Source organism: Gopherus flavomarginatus, chromosome 1 (genome assembly GCF_025201925.1).
Source record: "Gopherus flavomarginatus isolate rGopFla2 chromosome 1, rGopFla2.mat.asm, whole genome shotgun sequence".
NCBI lineage: Eukaryota > Metazoa > Chordata > Testudines > Testudinidae > Gopherus > Gopherus flavomarginatus.
This window is the reverse complement of record NC_066617.1, coordinates 335,340,424-335,360,922: the sequence shown is the minus strand read 5'-3', so window position 1 is coordinate 335,360,922 and position 20,499 is coordinate 335,340,424. Positions and strand designations below refer to the sequence as shown.

The window sequence follows — 20,499 nt, the reverse complement described above, 5'->3', positions numbered from 1 at the left end:
TGGAAAAACAGCACTAGAAAACCATTTTTTTGTCTTAATTGGGACCCAAGATTTCTCTTACCAGGGAAAGATGCTTTTCTTTGTAATTTCAACATACTACCTTTCTCCTGCTTTATTCTGTATGCTCCTTTGGTGAACTCTCTATCCTTGGCTTATGTATCTAGTTAATTGTGGCTCAGTTACTGCAATCACACATCCCTCAGAATGCATAAGCCAGCGGTTCCACTAATTTATTTATCTATGTATATTGTAACGATACAAAAGATATTTAAAAAGGTACATGGGCAAGTTGTCATCTTTTAAAAAAAAATTCCTCTATGTGTTATTAACAATAGCTTATATTATTACAGCTGAGAGAATTTAAGATCTTACTTATGTACTATTTATCCTCTTGTTTTCTTCTTGTACTTCTTTCCCCTTAGATAATGAAAATTTCACTTTTCTGTTGGAGGTACACTGCAGGAGTATTAAGAGCCAGAAATGAAACTGAGTACATCTGGGATGCACACACTATGGGGATTTCTGTAAAAGGCTGTAATCTCTGCAAAGGTTTATTTATCTAACATCTTCAGGTCTGTCAAATTAAAATGTGCATATTATGTCTCTGCAAAATTAGCGTCTAAATCTGAAAAATGTTCATACTGAACTTTTTTTAGAAGAACAAAATAGTTTTTGTCAATAGTGGATTGGCAAAACAATACAAGGGTTGGGTGCAGACTAGTAGAAAGTTTCCTTTTAACCTGTCACCTTTCATTTTCTCTCAATATTTCTTTGTTTTTCTTCTCGGAATTTCTTCACCTGGTGGCGCTATTATTTACTGCTTTTACAGCACTCAATCAAACGAACAGTAAAGGGTGTAAGGGATAAAGGTCACAACAAGAAGATTGCACAATACACCTCTACCTCGATATAACGCTGTCCTGAAGAGCAAAAAAATCTTACTGCGTTATAGGTGAAACCACATTATATCGAACTTGATTTGATCCACCAGAGTGTGCAGCCCCGCCTCCCCAGAGCGCTGCTTTACCCCGTTATATCCGAATTCATGTTATACTGGGTCACGTTATATCAGGGTAGAGGTGTATATTCATTCAATCTTTTGCCCTCTGAGGGCCGGATCCAAAGCCCACAGAAGTAAATGGAAAGACTATTCCCACTGATGCAAGGAAACTCCTGAAAAGTAAAGGTACAAAGGATTTTTGGGAGTGAAACCCCTGACTCCGTGGATCAGCCTCTCAACTCTAGTCCTCTGGCCCTCCTCTCTCAGGCTGCATAACACTTTAAGGAGCTGGACTGTCAAAGGGCAGAGACCCACTCTTGCACATAACACCCACATGCACTCTGGAATGCAGTTACTGCTATTTGAAGTGGGAACATCTTAAGGCAAGTCTACATTACAAAATTAAGTTGAGCTAAGTTATGTTGACATACAGCCATTGCAGTAATTACATCGCTTCTGCGTGTCCACACTATGCGCCTTGTGTCAATGGTGTGCATCTTCACAAGGAGCGCGTGCACTGATTTAACTGTCACGGCAGGGCATTGCGGGACAGCTTCTGAAAGGCAGCAACAGGTAATTTAAGCAACGCAGTGTCTATGCCAGAGGCGGGCAAACTATGGCCCGCGGGCCACATCTGGCCCGTGGGACCGTCCTGCACGGCCCCTGAGCTCCTGGCTGGGCAGCTAGCCCCCAGTCCCTCCCCTGCTTCCCCCTCCCCTGCAGCTACACAGCCACATGAGCAGCGCTCTGGGAGGGGGGGCTGTGCACTCATGCAGGGCAGCATGGCAGTGTGTTTGGCTCCGACCGGGAGGAGCAGTTCCAGATATGCTGCTCTGAGTGGCATGGTAAGGGGGTTGACTATGGGGCAGGAGGTCCTGGGGGGCAGTCAGGGCACAGGGAGCAGTTGGATGGGGCAGAGGTTCGGGGGACAGGGGATGGGGAACAGTGGGGATTGGATAGGGGTCGGGGCAGTCGGGACAGGGAGCAAGGGGGGTTGGATAGGAGATGGGGTCCATGGGGGGCTGTTAGGGGCAGGAGTCCCAGGAGGGGGTGTTCAGGGGACAAGGAGTGGGGTGTGTGTGGATGGGTGGGGGGGTTCTGAGGGCAGGAAGTGGGAGGGGCAGATAGGGGATGGGGGCCAGGCAGTTTGGGAGGCACAGCCTTCCCTACCCAGCCCTCCATACAGTTTCGCACCCCAATGTGGCCCTTGGGCCAAAAAGTTTGCCCACCCCTGGTCTATACTTATACTGTGCCAACCTAAGTATGTCAACCTAAGTGCTACATCTCTTGCGGAGGTGAAGTTATTAAATTGGTGAGTAGGCATGGTACATCAGTGGGAGCTAAATTTTAGTGTAGATGCTTAGAGTTAGGTTGACGTAAGCTGCCTTAACTCGACCTAACTCTGTAGCGTAGACCCAGGGCTTGGCTGTGGCTATTTGATTGCTGCCTCTAGGAGAGAGAATGCCACAAATAAGGGGTTCCCCTCCCACCCCACCCCCATCCTAGCACTGAAACTGCAAGAGCCCTGTTCACATTAAGCATCTGCAGAAAGTCTTATGGATGGGTTGGGGAATATTTTAGTGGAAGCAGCACTCCTTTATCTTCTCTGCCCCTTCAAGGAGTTCCACCGCCTCTAAGTCCTCTCTCCGCCCCGCGCTCAGCCCTCTTGTAAAAAAAAGCCACAAAATCTGTCCAATATATTTTCCTTAATGAGCTATGACAATAAAAACTGCTACTGTACATCACACAGCTTCAAAGCCCTTAGAGCAAAGGAATAATCAGATGTACCACATGCCAGACAGATGCCAGAACATCTGGGAGACAGAACAATGTGTATGCTAGCTCTAATCACAAGTTTATACATTTAATTCAACACTGACTGTATTCTGGTAAAGCCTAACCCAGTACGAATGTAGAGGTTAAATTTTAATCAGCCCACAAAAGGAACAGATTCCAGAAAATGAAGCTATCATATCACTGATGTAAATTAAATATTACCACTGGACTCCCTGGGTTTTAACCACAGGAGCATCCTTGCACCTTATACTTTATAGTTGTCTTTGGTGCTGTAATCTTAAAATGAGCCCCCTCTAGTCACCGTCAATAGGCTACCTGCATTTCCCCCCACCCACTCCAAAGCAGCAGCTTAGCATATTAAACTATATCCATGAGTTTCCTTACTGCAGGAATTTTATTCTAGATATTATTTTGCCTTTATTTAAGCCCAAAACTCCATCTCCATTAACTGATGTCTGTTCTCCTGGGCAGGAGCACAGGCAGACAGACTGCTTTGAAGTGGAAACCACTGGAACTTCATAACAAGCTGCCAGTGGGCAGCTACAGGAGCAAGAAGATTCATCCCCATGGAGAGTACACAAATTACCTCTGTATGACAGCTCCGGAAGCAGGAGTTCAGAGGAAGCTAAGAAATCAAGAGTTCAGATTGTCTTTAAGTCAAATAATGCAAGTCCTTAAAGCACAGAACACTACAGACTGAGACAATGATAGCTAAATGTATTCATGATCCAGCTCAAGCTATAGTGATCTTTCACAACCCCTCCAGCACATTAAACCACTTCATTACCAGAAGCTGAGAGAACAGTCAGAGAGGAACTTTGTGTCACTGAATCTTGACATCTGAATCTCACTATTACCTTGTACGAGACAAGGTGGGTGAGGTAATCTCTTTCATTGGACCAACTTGTTGGCAAGAGAGAAGCTTTTAAGCCACACAGAGCTCTTCAGGTTTTATCTTGTGTGGTCAGTGATAGCTTATTGTGAAGATGTTATTTTGTGCCATGTTGATATCAGGGAACAAGTAGACAAGGCAGAAATTGGAGTATCTTTTTACTGGATCTATGAATAGGTTAGAAAATGTAAGTTCTTGAGTGACAGGTCATTAAGGGCATTATAATGCCACAGCTGTCCGCTGCTCTCTAGAAAGTGGGCCTGATTCTCAATTGTCCTGAACTTGGTTCAGTCATTTACCTTTATGCAGAGTGCATTATGGGTGTACAACGCTACTATTGTGATTTGGTAATGTTTCAGAACCAATTTGTGCTGTTTGTGCACAGGTATAAATTACTGTAGGAGCTGCAGGACAGGGGAAAAAAAAATCAGCCTGTGCAGAATAGCTGATGTACTGCACTTGTTAACACACTGCCTATGACCAAGATGTTCACAAGCTACCTAGCAATATAGTAATAAAACAACTACGGGTTCATGATGCAATTGAGAGGAAGAATGTTTATAATCTTTTAAAGTATGCTGTATGGGTGTGTAAATTCCAAATGGTATGTAAGGGAATGTAGTTACTGACATAACCTGACTGATTAGAAGTGATTCTCTTAAATAATGTCCCTTGTAGTGGTTTTGATTTGTATGTAACCAAGACATGTCTCTTCTTCCAGTCTAATGAGTTTTAGTGGATCATGAGAAAAGACTTTTCATAAACAAATATCATCTCAGTAGATAATGATGACACGCTTAGGGAAATCATAGCAAGTCCCTGCTCTTCCATGTAGGTCACTTATATAACACTTGGTGTATGCAGTAATATATACACTTGGTGCTTTAAATGTCATACAGCTGAAAACAATTATAAGCCAAATCTGGGAGAAAAAAAAAAGTAATCAGAAAAATCTAAATGACAACGGTTTAAGAACACTCTACTACACCGTTTTTCAAAGTCTGGGTCGCAATAGAGTACTGGGTCGCGGCATGTCAGGCACTGGGTCACACTGATCAGCACCACCGACTAGGACATTAGAAGTACTGTCGGCGGTGCTGCCCAGCTAAGGCAGGCTAGCGCCTACCTGTTCAGACACCGCGCTGCACACCGGAAGCAGCCAGCAGTGGGTTCGGCTTCTAGGCAGGAGGGTCATGGGGCTCCGCGTGCTGCCCCTGCCCTGAGCACCGGCTCCACACTCCCATTGGCCTGCAAGCAAGAGTTGCGCAAAGCCGCTTGTGCACCTCCACCTAGGAGCCAGACATGCTGCTGGCTGCTTCCAGGGTGCAGCACAGTCCATGGTGCCAGGACAGGTGGGAAGTCTACCTCTGCACCCCAGCTGTGCTACTGACCGGGAGCTTCCAGAGGTAAGTCTGCAAACAAACCCCACACCCCAATCTCCTGCCCCAGCTCTGAAACTCCCCAAACCTGGAACTCCTTCCTGCACCCCAAACCCCTCATCACCGGCCCCACCCCAGAATCTGCACCCTAGCCCAGAGCCCTGACCCCCTCCCACACCCTGACCCCCTCATTCCTAGCCCCACCCTGCAGCCCTCACCCCCATACCCCAACCCTCTGCCCCAGTCCTGAGCTCCTCCCACACCTCAAACCCCTCATCCCCAGCTCTACTGGGTCACAGACATCAACAATTTTCTTCAACTGGGCCCTCAGAAAAAAAGTTTGAAAGCCACTGCTCTACGAGATCTCCAAAAAGCCACAATCAAGGAAAAAGGCCATACTGGTTAAAAAAACCAACCTGGTTTAGAGGGTCAGCGAAGGCAGCTATAATATATATAAAAAAAACAAATGGAAGAAAGGGGAAGTTGACAGTGATGAATATAAATCAGAAGCTAGGAATTGCAGAAAATTTCTTAGGGAAGCAAAAGGACACAAGGAGAAAGCTTTAGCCAGCAGAGTTAAGGACAATACAGAATATAAGTATATTAGGAACAAAAAGAATCCAAATCATACGGGAAATGGTAGAATCATCAATAATAATGGAGAAAATATAGAAGTGTTAATAAATATTTCTGGTATGTATTTGGGGAAATAGATAAAGTCTCATTATACAACACTCTTTCCTTTCCTCTATTATCTCAGGAAGATGTCAAACAGCAGCTACCAAAGTCAGATATTTTAAAGTCAGCAGCTCCAGATAACTTGCATGCCAGAGTTTTAAAAGAGCTGCCTGGGGAACTCACTGGACTGTTTATGTTGATATTTAATACATCTTGCAACACTGGGGAAATTCGAGAAGACTGGAAAAAAAGCTAATGTTGTGCCAATATTTAGAAAGGATAAATTGGTAATTATAGGTCTGTTATTCTAATATCGATCCTGGGCAAGAAAAGGGAGCACCGATACAGGACTCAAGAATTAAAGGAAGGTGATATAATTAATGCAAATCAACATGCGGTTTATGGAAAATAGATCCTGTCAAACTTACTTGATTTTTTTGATGAAGTTACAAGTTTGGTTGATAAAAGTAATAATATTGATGTAATATACTTGAGCTTCTCTAAGGCGTTTGTACTGCACAACATTTTGATTAATAAACTAGAACAATGTAAAATCGACATGGCACACATTAAATGGATAAAAACTGGCTAACTGATAGATCTCAAAATGTAACTGTAAACTGGGAATCATCCTCAAGCAGGTGTGTTTCCAGTGGGGTCCTGCAGGCATTAGTTTTTGGCCCTATGCTATTTAACATTTTTATCAATATTAGAAATGGAAGAAAACAGAAACATTACTGATAACATTTGCAAATGATACAAAAATTGGGGGAATAGTAAATAAAAAAAGAGGACAGGTCACTGATACAGAGCAATTGAGATTGTTTGATAAAATGGGTGAAAGCAAACAATATCTGTTTTAATATGCTAAATGTATACATCTAGGAACAAAAATATAGACTAATTTACAGGATGGGGGACTCTATCGTGGGAAGCAGTAACTGAAAAAGATTTGGGGGTCATAGTGGCTAATGTGCTGAATAGGAGCTACCAGTGTGACACCAGATGCACATCTGACGAAGCGGGTATTCACCCACGAAAGCTCATGCTCCAAAACGTCTGTTAGTCTATAAGGTGCCACAGGATTCTTTGCTGCTTTTACAGATCCAGACTAACACGGCTACCCCTCTGATACTTGACACCATGCAAGGCACTGCATTTAGCCGTATGGAGTGGAAATCCAGTGTGACACGGTGGTCAAAAAGGTTAATCCTATCCGTGGATGCATAAACAGGGGTATCTTGAGCAGGAGTACAAAGGTTTTTTTCCCCTCTCTGTATCTGGCACTGGTACAATGGCTGCTGGACTATGGTGTCCAGTTCTGGTGCCCACAATTCAAGAAGGATGCTGCTAACTTGGAGAGGGTTTAGGAGAGCCAGGAGAATGCCTTAAGGATTTGACACAGTGCCTTACTAAAGGATTAGAAAAAATGATTGCACTCCTTGTGTCTGTTAAGCTAAATAAAAAGAAAGTTAAGGGGTGACTTGATTACAGTCTGTAAGTGAAGGGACAGAATCCATGTGCTGTTTATGTAACAACCTAATATAGACTATGTCAGCTCTTTTTACAGGCCCAAAGTCCAGAGTTTGGTCAAGACGTCAGAGGCCTAGTAAACAGCGAACAATATTAGCCAAGAGAAGCAGAACAAATAAAAGATAACAGCTTTTTACTAAAATAAGCTTAGTCAGCAAAATGACAGATAGGGAGCAATAATTGGAACTTTTATCTGAATTTGCAAACAGGCCAAAGGAATGAAAGGAGCCTTGTCAAGGTATTATTCCCAGTTTGAACTTTAGCATCCAGAAAGTGGGGACCTGCATGTACCCTTCTAAGCTTAATTTCTAGCTTAGATCTGATAACGCTGCCACCAACCAAAAATATAGTGTTTTGGTACACTTCCTGTCCCCCAAAACCTTCCCTGGGGGACCCAAGACCTAAACCCCTTGGATCTTGAAACAAGGGAAAATAAACCATTCCTCCTCCTTTCCCCCTCCCAGACTTTCCCTGAGAGATCACTGTGATCCAAACTCCTTGAATCTTAGAACAGAGAGGAATTAACCTTTCCCCTCCCTTCTTTCCCTCCACCACTCCCTGGTGAGTTCAGACCCAACCTCCTTGGGTCTTACACAAGAAAAAAAAATCAATCAGATTCTTAAAAAGAAAAGCTTTTAATTAATTTTTATTTTTTCTTTCTTTATCTCTGTAAAACCAGGATGGAAAATGTTTACAGGGTCTAAGCTTATACATAAACTAGAGGAACTCCCTCCCCCCTAGCCTAACATACAAGTTAGAGCAAACAGCGGTAAAATACCCTTCCAGCAAAATACACATTTGCAAATTAAGAAAACAAACATAAACCTAATTCACCTTTTCTAGCCAGTACTTACTATTCTGAACATGAGAGACTGTTAGAAAGAATGGAGACAGATTTGGTTGCACGTCTGGTCCCTCTTAGGTCCAAGAGAGAGCAACGAACAAAACAAACAGCACAAACAAAGACTTCCCTCCACCAAGATTTGAAAATACCTTGTCCCTCGATTGGTCCTTTGGTCAGGTGTCAGCCAGGTTCACTGAGCTTGTTAACCTTTTACAGGTAAAAGAGACATTAACCCTTAACTATTTGTTTATGACAGGCCTATTGAGCCTGGGTCCGTTCTTTTGGTAGAAGATGTTCTCCCCACGCATCAACCTTGAGTTTATGGAAAAGGTTCAAGCATCTCAGTATGAGACATGATAACCTCCCTGCTGCTTCCCACAGTTACCAATACCTGCCTTAGAAACACAAATGAGCAGCTGAAAGACAATCTTTATTGCCATGTAGTTTTCATTTGACTTTTTGTTTTAACCGCTAGGTCTGTATCTGTTGGGCAATCAGAAGGGCTACTTCATTCCTATGGACCTCACATCAGAATTCAACATATATATTTTAAACTAATATACATTTATACATTGTTTGAAGTACTAATTGTTTGTTATTTGTTAACCTAAAACCATGGGCGGAGACATTATATAATCTTTGACCATTGGCTACTGTGCTTATCTTGTCTTGCTGCTAGACCTATCCAGGGGTTTGGGACCACCTACCCGGTCACTTTTCTCCACGCATGGAAAATCCATATAATCTACAGTATCAATTGACTGACAGTGCCTCTGAGCGTAATAAGCAAGGTGACACTGCACCAGCGCTGTGTGTAATAAACCCACCTGCTTGATTTTACATGGTGTCTGTTTTTTTTTTCCCTTCAGTAAGTATCTACATGGGGAACAAATATTTGATAACAAGGGTTCTTTAATCTAGCAGACTAAGCAGAGAAAGGCATGACCCAAGCCAATGGCTGGAAATTGATGCTAGACAAATTCAGACTGGAAATAAGAAGTGAAATTGTAACAGTAAGCATAATTAACTATTGAAAGAGCTTGCCCAGGGTAGTGGTGGATTCTCAACCACTGGCAATTTTTAAAATCAAGATTGTATTATTTTCAAAATGATTTGCTCTAGGAATTATTTTGGGGAAGTTCTATGGCCTGTATTAAACAGGATGAAGACTAGATCACATTTATTCCCATCTGGCCTAGGAATCTATGAACTTACAGTGCAGCCATGAATGTTATCATGAACTATTCTATGAAGGTGCAAGACACAGTTATTTCTCATGTAGCCTTATTGCTTTTTTTGTACAAAGATGTCACATTGAAAAATAAAAGGGAAAAATAAGGAAAGAGTAGCAGAGTATGTATGAATTCTGAAGTTACATGAATTTGGAAATGAGCTCCAATTAAAAACTAAGATGCCAGTCTTGCAAAAAAAAAACTGTGTGGAAGGAGTTCTGGACACATGCAGAGCTCCAAAGTTTGGGGAATCTACATAGGATCAGAGGTCTGTTGGCAGAGTTCTCATTGAAGGAGTAGGGTTTAAGGGCCAGATTCTTCTCTCAAATTATGCACTTACATTCCTAGGTGATCGAACAGAGTTGTGCACACAAATTTGGAGCTAGAATTTGGCCCACGGCATTGCTTACAGTGTGTGTGAGTGAGAGAGACACACACACACACACACGACAGTTTATATGTAGCTATAACGCTGTGACGTCATTCTTAGCTTATATAATCCAATTACTCTTGTTGTTTTTTCTCATAAAGAGACATCATATACTTTCAGTGTAAAATACTTCTAAGCAGTTATAAGTACAAAAGTCAAGTCTCCAGGAGGGAGCACAGTGCATCAGTGCCTCCTCTATAACAGGCAGTTACTCTGAAAACAAAATTTACCATTCTTACTTATATGGTCCCTATTACTATACTATCTGAGGAGCTCACACCTCCTTCCCATATTTATTCTCTTAACATCCCTATGAGTTAGGGAAATACTGCTATGCCTACTTTACAGCTGTGGGAAACTGAGGCACAGAAACTAAGTAATCTGTCCAAAGTCATGCAAGTCAATGGTGTGGCAGAGAACTGAATACAGGTCTCCCAAATCACAGGCTTGCACCCTTAACAATACACCACCTTCCTCCTATGGCTACTGTCTCTGCACTCAGGCCAGTATACTTCGACGTGTAAAGGTGCAACACACAGAACACAAAGGCATCATGGTTTCTTAGTTACAGTCACTGCAAATTAAAATGTACATAATTATTAGTAATAAAATCCAATTAGATTTAGATCAAGCTAGTGTGCTAAAAATAAAAGTACAGCTGTGGCCGTGTGAGCAGCAGGAGGGAGCACCAGTGAAATAAGGATAATTACCATGGTTGGTTGCCCTTGTATTTCCCTCTCTAAGCCTCAGAAGTTGAGGCATAAGGCTGGATGTTAGAAACCTTCCTTAATGATAAAGGGTTAGAGGATTCTGTCCCGTTACTCCTAACTCCCATGGGTCATCTTCACTCATGCAAGTGGTCTCATGCTTCTCAATGAGGCATTCTGTGTAAATGAGTCAGAATCACATCTATGAGTAAAGGCTGGAAGATCAGGCCCTTAAAAATATAAACAAGTCAGAACAAATTAAATCCTGAGATGCACCAAGTCTGCTCCATAACACAAAGCAGCATAATCTGCTACGAGTGCAGAATGCATATGAAAAAGGTGCATTCCCTCTGCACCACTTTATATCTGGCTGCTACAGCAAAACCCTTGCGATTAAGCACCTCAAAGAAGCACAACTCAAACAAACTCCAACAGCACCAAGCAGGGGGGCTCAGTGAATGGCCTGCCAAACATAAGGAGTAAGTTCAGTTGTGTTCCTTAATAAATAATTGCTCCCAAGAGTCCAACTACAGCAAGTGTTTACAAAACAATGTGAAGAGGATTCATCTTTCTTGCATGCTTTCTGCATTCATAATCCAAGGGGGCATTTACTGCAAATGAGCAGAGGCGCTGAAAACTCCTAAGAATTCATTACTTTGGTTTGGCTCTTCATCTCAAATGTAATCACAATCTGCTCTGGTACCAGCTGCTCTGATTTCCAGGCCTGGACAAGCAATCAAGCAAGACGACTGAGAAACAAGAGTGACAGATTCATTGTTCCCTTCCTCTTCTATTATCCCCCTCTGATTCTCTCCCACCAGCTGAAGCTGGTGACCATAAGTGCTGGGGCTGGCAATTACAACCTCACCACTCCCCCCCCACACACACACCTCCCAATGAGAAAAGGCACCTAAGAATGTGATCCACAAAAGCCAGCATGCCAGTGGGGAGCCACCTAAACTAGCCAAAGGGAGATGCTGCCCAGATTGCTTTGTGCTAAGCTCCACCCCCCTCTGGGAGATAGGGGCCTAGGGGGAAGCCTAGCTCTGCACAGCAATTCACAAACATGCACCTGCTGCAGAGAGTCAGGCAGCTTAGGCACAGGGGGATTTTCTTGTGGGAATGAGTTAGGTGCTTGCCTTGCACCACACATGGTCAGAGGAAGTGGTGATGGTGGTACCTACTGTATAACTTTCAGCCCAGCAGTTAGAGAGACATGTTCAATTCCCATCTCTCAGTTATGGAATATTTTAATGTGAGGCTTTCTCAGTCTCTCCAGCTGAAGCTGTTTGACCATAGCTAAATAATGGAAGAGTGGTAGGAGAAGGGGGACTGGACCTGGGGTCTCCCAGCTGAATTCCCAAACCACAGAGTCATTCTTGCTTCTTCTCCTGCTCTCTCTGGCCCAATGATTATTTAAGTCAAGGGTCAGCAACCTCTGGCACGCAGCTCACCTGGGTAAGCACCCGGGTGGGCTGGGCCAGTTTGTTTACCTGCTGCATCGGCAGGTTTGGCGGACCACAGCTCCCACTGGCTGCGGTTCGCCATCCCAGGCCAGTACGGGAGGCGGGAAGCCACGGCCAGCACATCCCTCAGCCCGCGGCGCTTCCCGCCACCCCCACTGGCCTGGGACAGCAAACCGCGGCCAGCAGGAGCCGCGGTCCATCAAACCTGCCGATGCAGCAGGTAAACAAACTGGCCCGGCCCACCAGGGTGCTTACCCTGCCGAGCCGCGTGCCAGAGGTTGCCAACCCCTGATTTAAGTATTGACCCACTGTGGAACAGTCACTTAGGCCACAGAGAGAGCGCGCAAGAAAAAAAGCAGGAATGACTCTGTAGCCCAGAGGTTAAGGCATCCACCTGGAAGGCAGTGGACCCCAGGTCTAGTTTCCCTACTCCAAAGATTCTTTCATTATGTATTCACAGTGGAACAATTTCAGCAGGCGAGATTAAAGGAATCCCTCATCAGAATAGCTAGTACCCTAGTGGTTAAAGCACCTCCTGAAAGGTGGAAGACCCTTTCTCCCACTCGACAGAGAGGGAGGAATTAAACCAGGGTCTCCCATATCCCAGGTAAGTGATCTAATGACAGGGCTAAAACTGATAAGTAGGCTTGGATGGATTAATCTTTTATTTGATAAACAATGATGTCAATTTCATCATACACACACAAGCCAACAAAAAATATTTCCATCAATAATAAATCAAAATGTACAGCTAGGAGAAGTAAGAAAAATGCTGCCTGAGCAGTTAGACTCTCAGACAAAGGCCAGGAGGGACGATCATGATCACCAAGTCTGACCTCCTGCACATTGCAGGCCACAGAACCTCACCCACTCACTCCTATAATAGACCCCTAACCTCTGGCTGAGTTACTGAAGTCCTCAAATCATGATTTAAAACTTCAGGTTACAGGGAATCCACCATTTACGCTAGTTTAAACCTGCAAGTGACCCATGCTGCAGAGGAAGACAAAAAAACCAAACCAAACCCAGGGTCTATGCCAATCTGACAATTTATTAGAGTAAAAATAGTGATTAAGATTTTTGAATTAGGCTTGTTACAAATGGACTAGTAACTGAATAGTAGAAACAATTTGTTTATTTAAAGATATTTACATTGATTTAAAGATATTTTGACATGTGATATTTACAATTTGTGTTTTAGCAGTTATAAAACTAACTTATTGAATCTCAACATCTGTCATTAAATAATTGTCTGACTCCCCCGTAATTTCCCACAACTGTGAAAATTTAAAACAATCATCTTTAAAAATAAAACATTATTATCCAACAAAATTATTTTAAAAACTCTGAATTCTGCAAAGCCTAGTTATAAGGTTGTTGGTGTCACTAGGCATAACCCTAGGTAACTCGGGAGGGTGGTAGACCACAAGTGTCAATGAAGCCCTCCTGTTGTAGGCCTCAGTGAACCAATGTTCCTCCATGTTAAACACTTTGTGTAACCTAGTGTAACCTAATATGTTAAGAGCTGTAAAATGTAATGTCAGCAGTTAGTTTTCTGATTGTAACAGCCAGTTCCCTGCTGTTACACACTGGAGCTAAATTGAAGCAAGTTTCAAGGTCGCTTTTAGATACAGTATACATGTCTCAGCAGCGGAGACGGGGGAGGAAGGGGGAAGACAAAAGGTTGAGTGAGAAAAGATACTGCAGCTGGATGGGACAGGATGCGGGAGTGAGAGATCAACTAGTCAGCAAGAAATAGTTCTCAGAAAGCAACTGGGATATAAAAGGAGGAAGCTGCTTGTGTAGGGGTGCTGGATCTGAGGCATGTCAAGTCTCCCAGCACTGCTTTGAGATCTCAAATAAACTTTGCTTGCTTCTCCACCCTGGTGTGTGTTCATTGGTGCTAAGAACTCCAGGCATGAACCACTGTTGCTTGCCTCGGGCACCCTCTGTGCCTGCAACAAGGTCACTGGCGGCACTACCACAATGATGATTTTGAATGGGACCCGATCTGGTAGGTGGCCTCTGAGCACATCTACTGGATTGGGCCTGTATGCATCTTAGGCAGCCAAATGACTGGCCTCCCCAGCTCATGGACTGCTCTGCAGCTTAGGCAGGAGGGAGGCAGTACTGCATGTGTAATGCTGACAGACCCCGGTCATCTGCGGGCAGGACTGAACTGAGGACCTCTGGAGCTTAGTGTGTGAGCTAAAGGCCAACTGACTGTTAGCTAAGGCTGTAGAGCAGACTCATTAAATCTCTCTCTCTAAGTGGTCTCGGTGCCACTAGATGGGACATAACACCACAACCAGAAGGTATGTGGGTTACACACGTGCTCAGAAGGGGGAAGCTAGGGAACTTTTACCCTGAAAACGTAGGTTCCGAGTGAGATTAGGAGCTGACAGGTTTGGCTGAAGTTTTGTGGATCACAGTGGAGCCAAAGCTGGGACTTAGGTACTTAAGCCCCAGACATAAACATAAGTACCTCTGTTGATCTGAGCCTTATTATCTCTGTGCCTCAGTTCCCCATCCGTAAAATGGGAATAGTACTTCCCTACCTCACTTGGATGTTGTGGTGATTAAAAACCTTAAAGGCTGTGAGGTGCTCAGATACTGTGGTAACTGGGTCTATAGAAGTTCCCAAATAAAATAAACTACCTAAACAATTTGGGGCTCTTCCTATTAAATAAATTCAATACCTGCCCATCATGGGTCCTCTGCTGTTCCTCCAAGCTTTTCTTTTCTGGTCCTTGTGGAAATGAACAGGGAGCCTGCTCCCACCTTGCCAGGTTACAGCCCTGCTTCTTTTAAAGGGCTCACCAGCCATCTCCTCACTCCCTTCTGCCTTAGCTTTCTCCACTTAGGCCCCTGGTGCCAATCCACTGGTGGAGGTTGTCGTCTGTATTGAAGCTGAGCTGTGCTCAGACAATTTGAAGAAAATCTTCTTTAGCTCCAGAGATGACTGGAAAGGCAGCCTGTGAGTATGCCTGGCCTGACCTCAGACTTGCTCTAGCCATTCAATAGAGAAGGCAACAGCCCCACCTCTCCTTCCCCTAGCTCCACTCCTTGGTGCTGCTGCTACCAGATAATGCCATCCCTTACCTGACTGCACTCTAGGGTGCGGCCCCAAAGGGGCTAGAATCTGATCCCATTCAGGAGTATGTCAAACCGTACTAGGGAACTCTTAGTGTATGGTAGCAGAATCCACATGGCCAGTTAGTGCACTATAGATTTACATCCCCGTTTTCTGTGCACTAACTCTCTACCTTTCTAGACAATCCTTGGGCCTTTATGAATTAATCTGGAGTTGAAAAAGGATATGACATTTTTATATCAATGAAGACAGTCTTTTCACAGGCACAAACATGTTAGAAACGGACATAATTAAACTTTTTTTTATAATTTACTATTTCTATAGCACTTTCAGTGCGTGTGGCACTGTATAATCACATGAAGGGTATCACAAACAGCTCCCTGCCTTGAGAAGCTTGCATTCAACACACTCCTACGAAAGGGTCCGTGGATCTATTTAGTTGGGTGGGTACCTCAGGCCTGCACGGTTCTACCTCACAAACCTCACTACAAGGAAACAATCCGGATGGACTCCATGGCCCCCTGCATGGGTATTTTTAATAAAAGTCATGGACAGGTCATGGGCACTAAACAAAAACTCACCGCTCATGACCTTTCCATGACTTGTTCTATATACCTCTAACAAAAACTTAGCCGGGTGGCTGCGGGTGCTCGGGAGAGGGGGCAGTCTGGGTGCGCTGCAGGTGCTGGGGAGGAAGCATGCAGCAGCGTGTGGCCCAGGACCCCGGCTGCTGCTGGGTGGGGAGGAGGGCAGGAGGCTTGGTGGGGCTAGCAGGCTCCCTACCCAGCTCCTCGGAAGCGGTCACCATGTCCCTGCAGCTACTAGAGGGAGGGAAGGCCAGGCACTGGCTCCGCAGCTCCCATGGTCAGGAACCGCAGTATGCAGAGCCCCCGGCCCCTCCGCCTAGGAGCAGCAGGGACATGCTGGCCACTTCCGGGGTAAGTGTCCCTCCGCACCCCAAGCCCCTATCCCAGCCCTGAGCCCCCTCCCACACCCAAACTGCTGCTGCTGCTGGCCCAGAGGCTGCCCAAGTAGCCCTGGAGAAAACTACACCAGCCACTGTAGAAGTCACAGAAAGTCACGGAATCCATGACTTCCATGACAGACACGCAGCCTTATCATAGCCCCCTGTACTGTTATCTGAAGCACTTACAATCTAAATAGGTAAAACAAACAAATGGTGTTAGAAAGAATAATTATTTTTCAGACAGGAAACTGAGGCACAGACAGATTAAGTGACTTACCCAAGGTCACACAGGAAGACTCTGGCTGAGCCAGGAACTTAACCCAGATCCCAATCCAGTGCCTTAACCACAAGAGGCTATTTCCGCTCTTCTGCTCAGCTTACATTCTAAGGCTAACTTAACTGAAATTTAAAAGTAGACCTCCAGCTCAACAATCTATCAGTAGAAATACCCCATTACGTGTTAAGCTTACTTGGATAGCCTTTGCATAAAGAGAAAAATAGAACCATAAATATAGAAATGTAGGACCAAATTCAGACTTGGTAGTAGGTGTAAGTCTACTGAATTCAAATGGCGTACTCTGCTCTTTTGAAAAGCTTATTTATATGCCTAATTGTGGACTTAGAAGCCTCAATTTAGTTGCCCATTTTCAAAAATCATGGTCCACATTTCTCCCTCACAATGTTTCCAGCCTTGCAAACAGTCATGCCTGGCCAATCTTCCCCTCCCTATCTTATCATAACAGAGCAAATCACACAGAAACTAGCTAGTGACTGAAGGAAGGCAAACACCAACTAGAAACAATGGATTCAGTAGGAGCTCCCATTCAGAGGAAAGCCTTGGATTTCACTGGGGTTACACGATGTATAAGTCAGTCCCGAATTTACCCCCATGTGTTTAACCAAGCCCCCTGTAATATGTCAGGCAAGTCCAGTCTGCGGAGGTGCTTCATTTCAGATGACTTTTGCCTTCCTTTTAAAGTTTAAGTGAATGTCACCCTCATGAAAGATGCCAGAAGGGGAACCCTGGAGAAGAGGTGCAGCACTCAGGGCAGCCTTCCCAACTCTATCTCACCAGCACCTCAAATCTGACCAGGAGGCACCTTACCTCTAAGGATCACCAGCTATTTCTGTTCAGTGCTTCATCACTGCTTTCACTGGCAACAAATAACCAGTGTTGGTGGTTATGGGATGTATACACCTGTCCATTAGGAACTGGACTAAGGCCACCCAGTTATTTCACCTCGCTCACTAAATCACTCATGGTCATCACTGACCTGGGGTGAAATCAAACAGGTGACCTAGTGGCAAATCGCCTTATTACCTGTTTCGATCAGTGGAAGCCTCTACTTTGGTTTTGGAGAGGTGCCAAGAGTCAATGTGGTATGTGACTGAAACTGTGACAGCTGTCACAGGGAAATGGATCATTTCCTTACAGACCTTATCAAGTATTCATGCCGTCCTCGCTCCGGCAGGAATCAGCCTTCAGCCAACACCCTCTGTCACTGAGGTGAGGTGACAGAACAGCCTCCCGTGCCCAGGGGGGTGGGGGAGAGACCCGGCAGAGCCCTCAGTGCCCCACTCGCCACAGACACACACGCTTCTTACCCAGCCCGTAGCTGTGTCTCTAGGGCTGCTCCCAAATCCTCCCGCATGGGGCAGGAGCACCTGGCTCCCGGTAACGTGCCGCTTTGGGGGGCCACTAGCTGGGCTGGAGAGCTGCCCCCCCCCCCCAGCCGACACACACACACACACACACACAAATACGGCCTAACAACCTGCCCTGCGCCCACCCAGCCCACGGGCGCCACCCACGCACACACCCGCCGCCGTGCCCCCAGGCTGGGGGAGCCAGGGCCGCTGTTCGCAGGTCTGACACGCTCAGAACAGCCCAGCCTGGCTCGCCAGCGCGGCGGGGCAGCAGCAGCCGCGGGGAGGCAGGACGGAGTGAGGGGGGCTCGGGTGCGCTGCCTCTGCCCGTCCCAGCGAGGCAGGAGCCCACCCGGATCAGGATCGACGCCTCCCACCTGATCCGGTCCTTCTCGGCCCTTTTCAGCTCCGCGTCCCGCTCCAGCACCTGGAAAATCTGCCGGGCTTCCTGCTCGCTGAGGAAGGTGAGATCGAGCCCGCGCGGGGCTCCAGCCATCGCCGCGCACGGGCCCCTCAGCTCCTGCCCCGCCCAGCAGCCGGGCCCAGCTTGCGGGAAGCGCCAAGTCCCACGAGAATGGGCACCGCCCGCACCTGGGGGCCTGGCCCTGGCCAACACCTGCGTGAGTGACAGCCCGCGGAGCTAACCCTGGCGGGGCGCCACAGGACGAACGGGGCGCCGGGACCAGTCGCGTGTGCGCAGGGGCGGGCCCTATCCCAAGGCGGCGGAGTCCAGTAGGTCTCCCGGGAGCAAGGCAAATACTTACTCTGAGCCGTTGGCTATTGACACGCGTCCGGGCTTTGGCAGTGAAGGAGCCGCCTGGCTGGAGGGGCTTTGTCAAGATTTGGGCGAAGGGTCTGACCCGGGGAAGTTTGACCTTTTGACACAGGTAGAGATCCCAGGGGAGGGAGCCAGCGCTGGAAACAGGTGGCCCTGGGGCTGCAGGAAACACCCTGTTGGAGAGAGAGAGAGAGAGAGACCAGCACTGCAGTGAGGAGCCCTGGGCTGCGGAGACACACACTCTGGTCAGCTCGTTTAAAATCCCTGCCTGACCAGCAGTCTGCCGGTTTGAGTGTGTGACCCTACCTGTAAAATGGGGATGAGAAATCAGCCCTCAAGTATCAGGGAGTAGCCCTGTTAGTCAGTATCCACAAAAACAAGGAGTCCGGTGGCATCTTAAAGACTAACAGATTTATCTGAGCATAAGCTTTCATGGGTAAAAAACCCACTTCTTCAGCCCTGACTCGCAGTGGTGTTGTGAGGTTTTTTAATTAATGTCTGTAAGGGAGTGGGAAGATGTGGGCTTCGTGTAATCACTTACAGGGGGAGACAAGTGGGGTCCAATGTAGGAAGGGGAGTCAGGAGGCCTTGCTTCTAATTCCTGGCTCTGTATCTAAGCTGCTGTGTGACCATGGGGCCTCTGTTTCCCCTGCTGCTCTGTTTAAAGTGAAAACTCATTGGGGCAGTGACCAAAGCTTAATTTGTGCCAGGGCTGACCCTGGCACTTCTGAGCTTGTGTCAGTTATGGAAGTTCAAAAAAAAATGGAGTCCCAGCACCTTTTTCATTACAAATTAAGCACTGGCACTACCTGAATGACTGACTGTACAGTGCCTGGTGCAAAGCAGACCCCCATCTTGGTGGGAGAGTTCTACCTGCTACAATAACACTAATAATATTGACACCTGCATAAAGAGGAGGTAAAATGCTACTAAATCTGAATTTTCCATTTACAGGGGAAGTAGGCAGGAGCATTTGACAGCACAGGTGTGAGTGATTTCACAGGCTGTAAAGCAGTGGAGAATCAGGCTTCTTAATTGCTAAGTATTATTATAACACAGAAATAACGTTTGTCCTGGTCTAACTTCTAATGGCTCTTACTGTGAAGCAAATGTTAAACTATTTTGATGCTCCAGCATTGTATGTATCAAGGTCAGAATATATTACCCTTAATATTTCAACCAAAGGATAAAAAAAATCAAGGTTTTTAATTGGGGCTAAATTGCAGCACAGTCACAGTAGCCATAGGCAGGAGTGTGGATGCAGTTTCCACTCACCAGTTTTCAAAAGGAAAAATGCATGCATTGAAATAATAGTAATAAAGTGAGACTCAAATGATGGGCCTATCTTAAAGTGTAGGGGTGAGTGTGATTAATTTGTCATTTAATGGGTAAGATGATCAAATTGTTATTGACCTGGGTCAGCACTGGATGGATTTATTTCAAACAAAAGACGTTTTAAAAAAATTCAGTGTAGATTGAAAGATGCATCATATTTATACTTTACTTTGTGACCCTTTTCACTATGATTTATTGCATGGAATTAATTAAACTTGCCTGCACTTAATCTGCATGATAATTCACACCATAATTAGTTCAGCAGGAACAGACAAGATTCTACAGTTCAAAAACTCAGGGCCAGTCGCTGCAAGAATCAACTGCTGCACATTTCCCTATATTCTCTACCAATATTTCCGCATCTGTAAACAGCCCCTTGGGCTTTTTGCATTGCTACCACTTGAAATCCTTTCTTGAGAATATTTCATTAATTCAGTCATCCTTGAGGATGAGCAAGGCTAACCCCTCCCACAGCACAGCAGTGTTTGTAAAATCAGGTTTCTTTTTGTTATTTAACTAAATTCAAAAATTCATATGCTTGTTTTGTTAAAATATCATGTTTGCTCATACTCATAGACTCTAGGACTGGAAGGGATCTTGAGAGGTCATCGAGTCCAGTCCCCTGCCCTCATGGCAGGACCAAATACTGTCTACACCATCCCTAATAGACATTTATCTAACCTACTCTTAAATATCTCCAGAGATGGAGATTCCACAACT

At 45.4% G+C, this 20,499-nt stretch overlaps 1 protein-coding gene across 1 annotated transcript in view; it reads right to left on the bottom strand.

Annotated features, from left to right (window-relative positions):
• The window catches only part of EXPH5 (exophilin 5), a 55,423-nt gene extending 37,261 nt beyond the window's left edge, over window positions 1–18,162 (bottom strand). Inside the window, exon 1 of the mRNA XM_050937987.1 lies at window positions 18,044–18,162. Coding sequence (XP_050793944.1) covers window positions 18,044–18,162 — 119 coding nt within the window. The remainder of the gene's footprint in view (window positions 1–18,043) is intronic.
• Window positions 18,163–20,499: the final 2,337 nt, after the last annotated feature.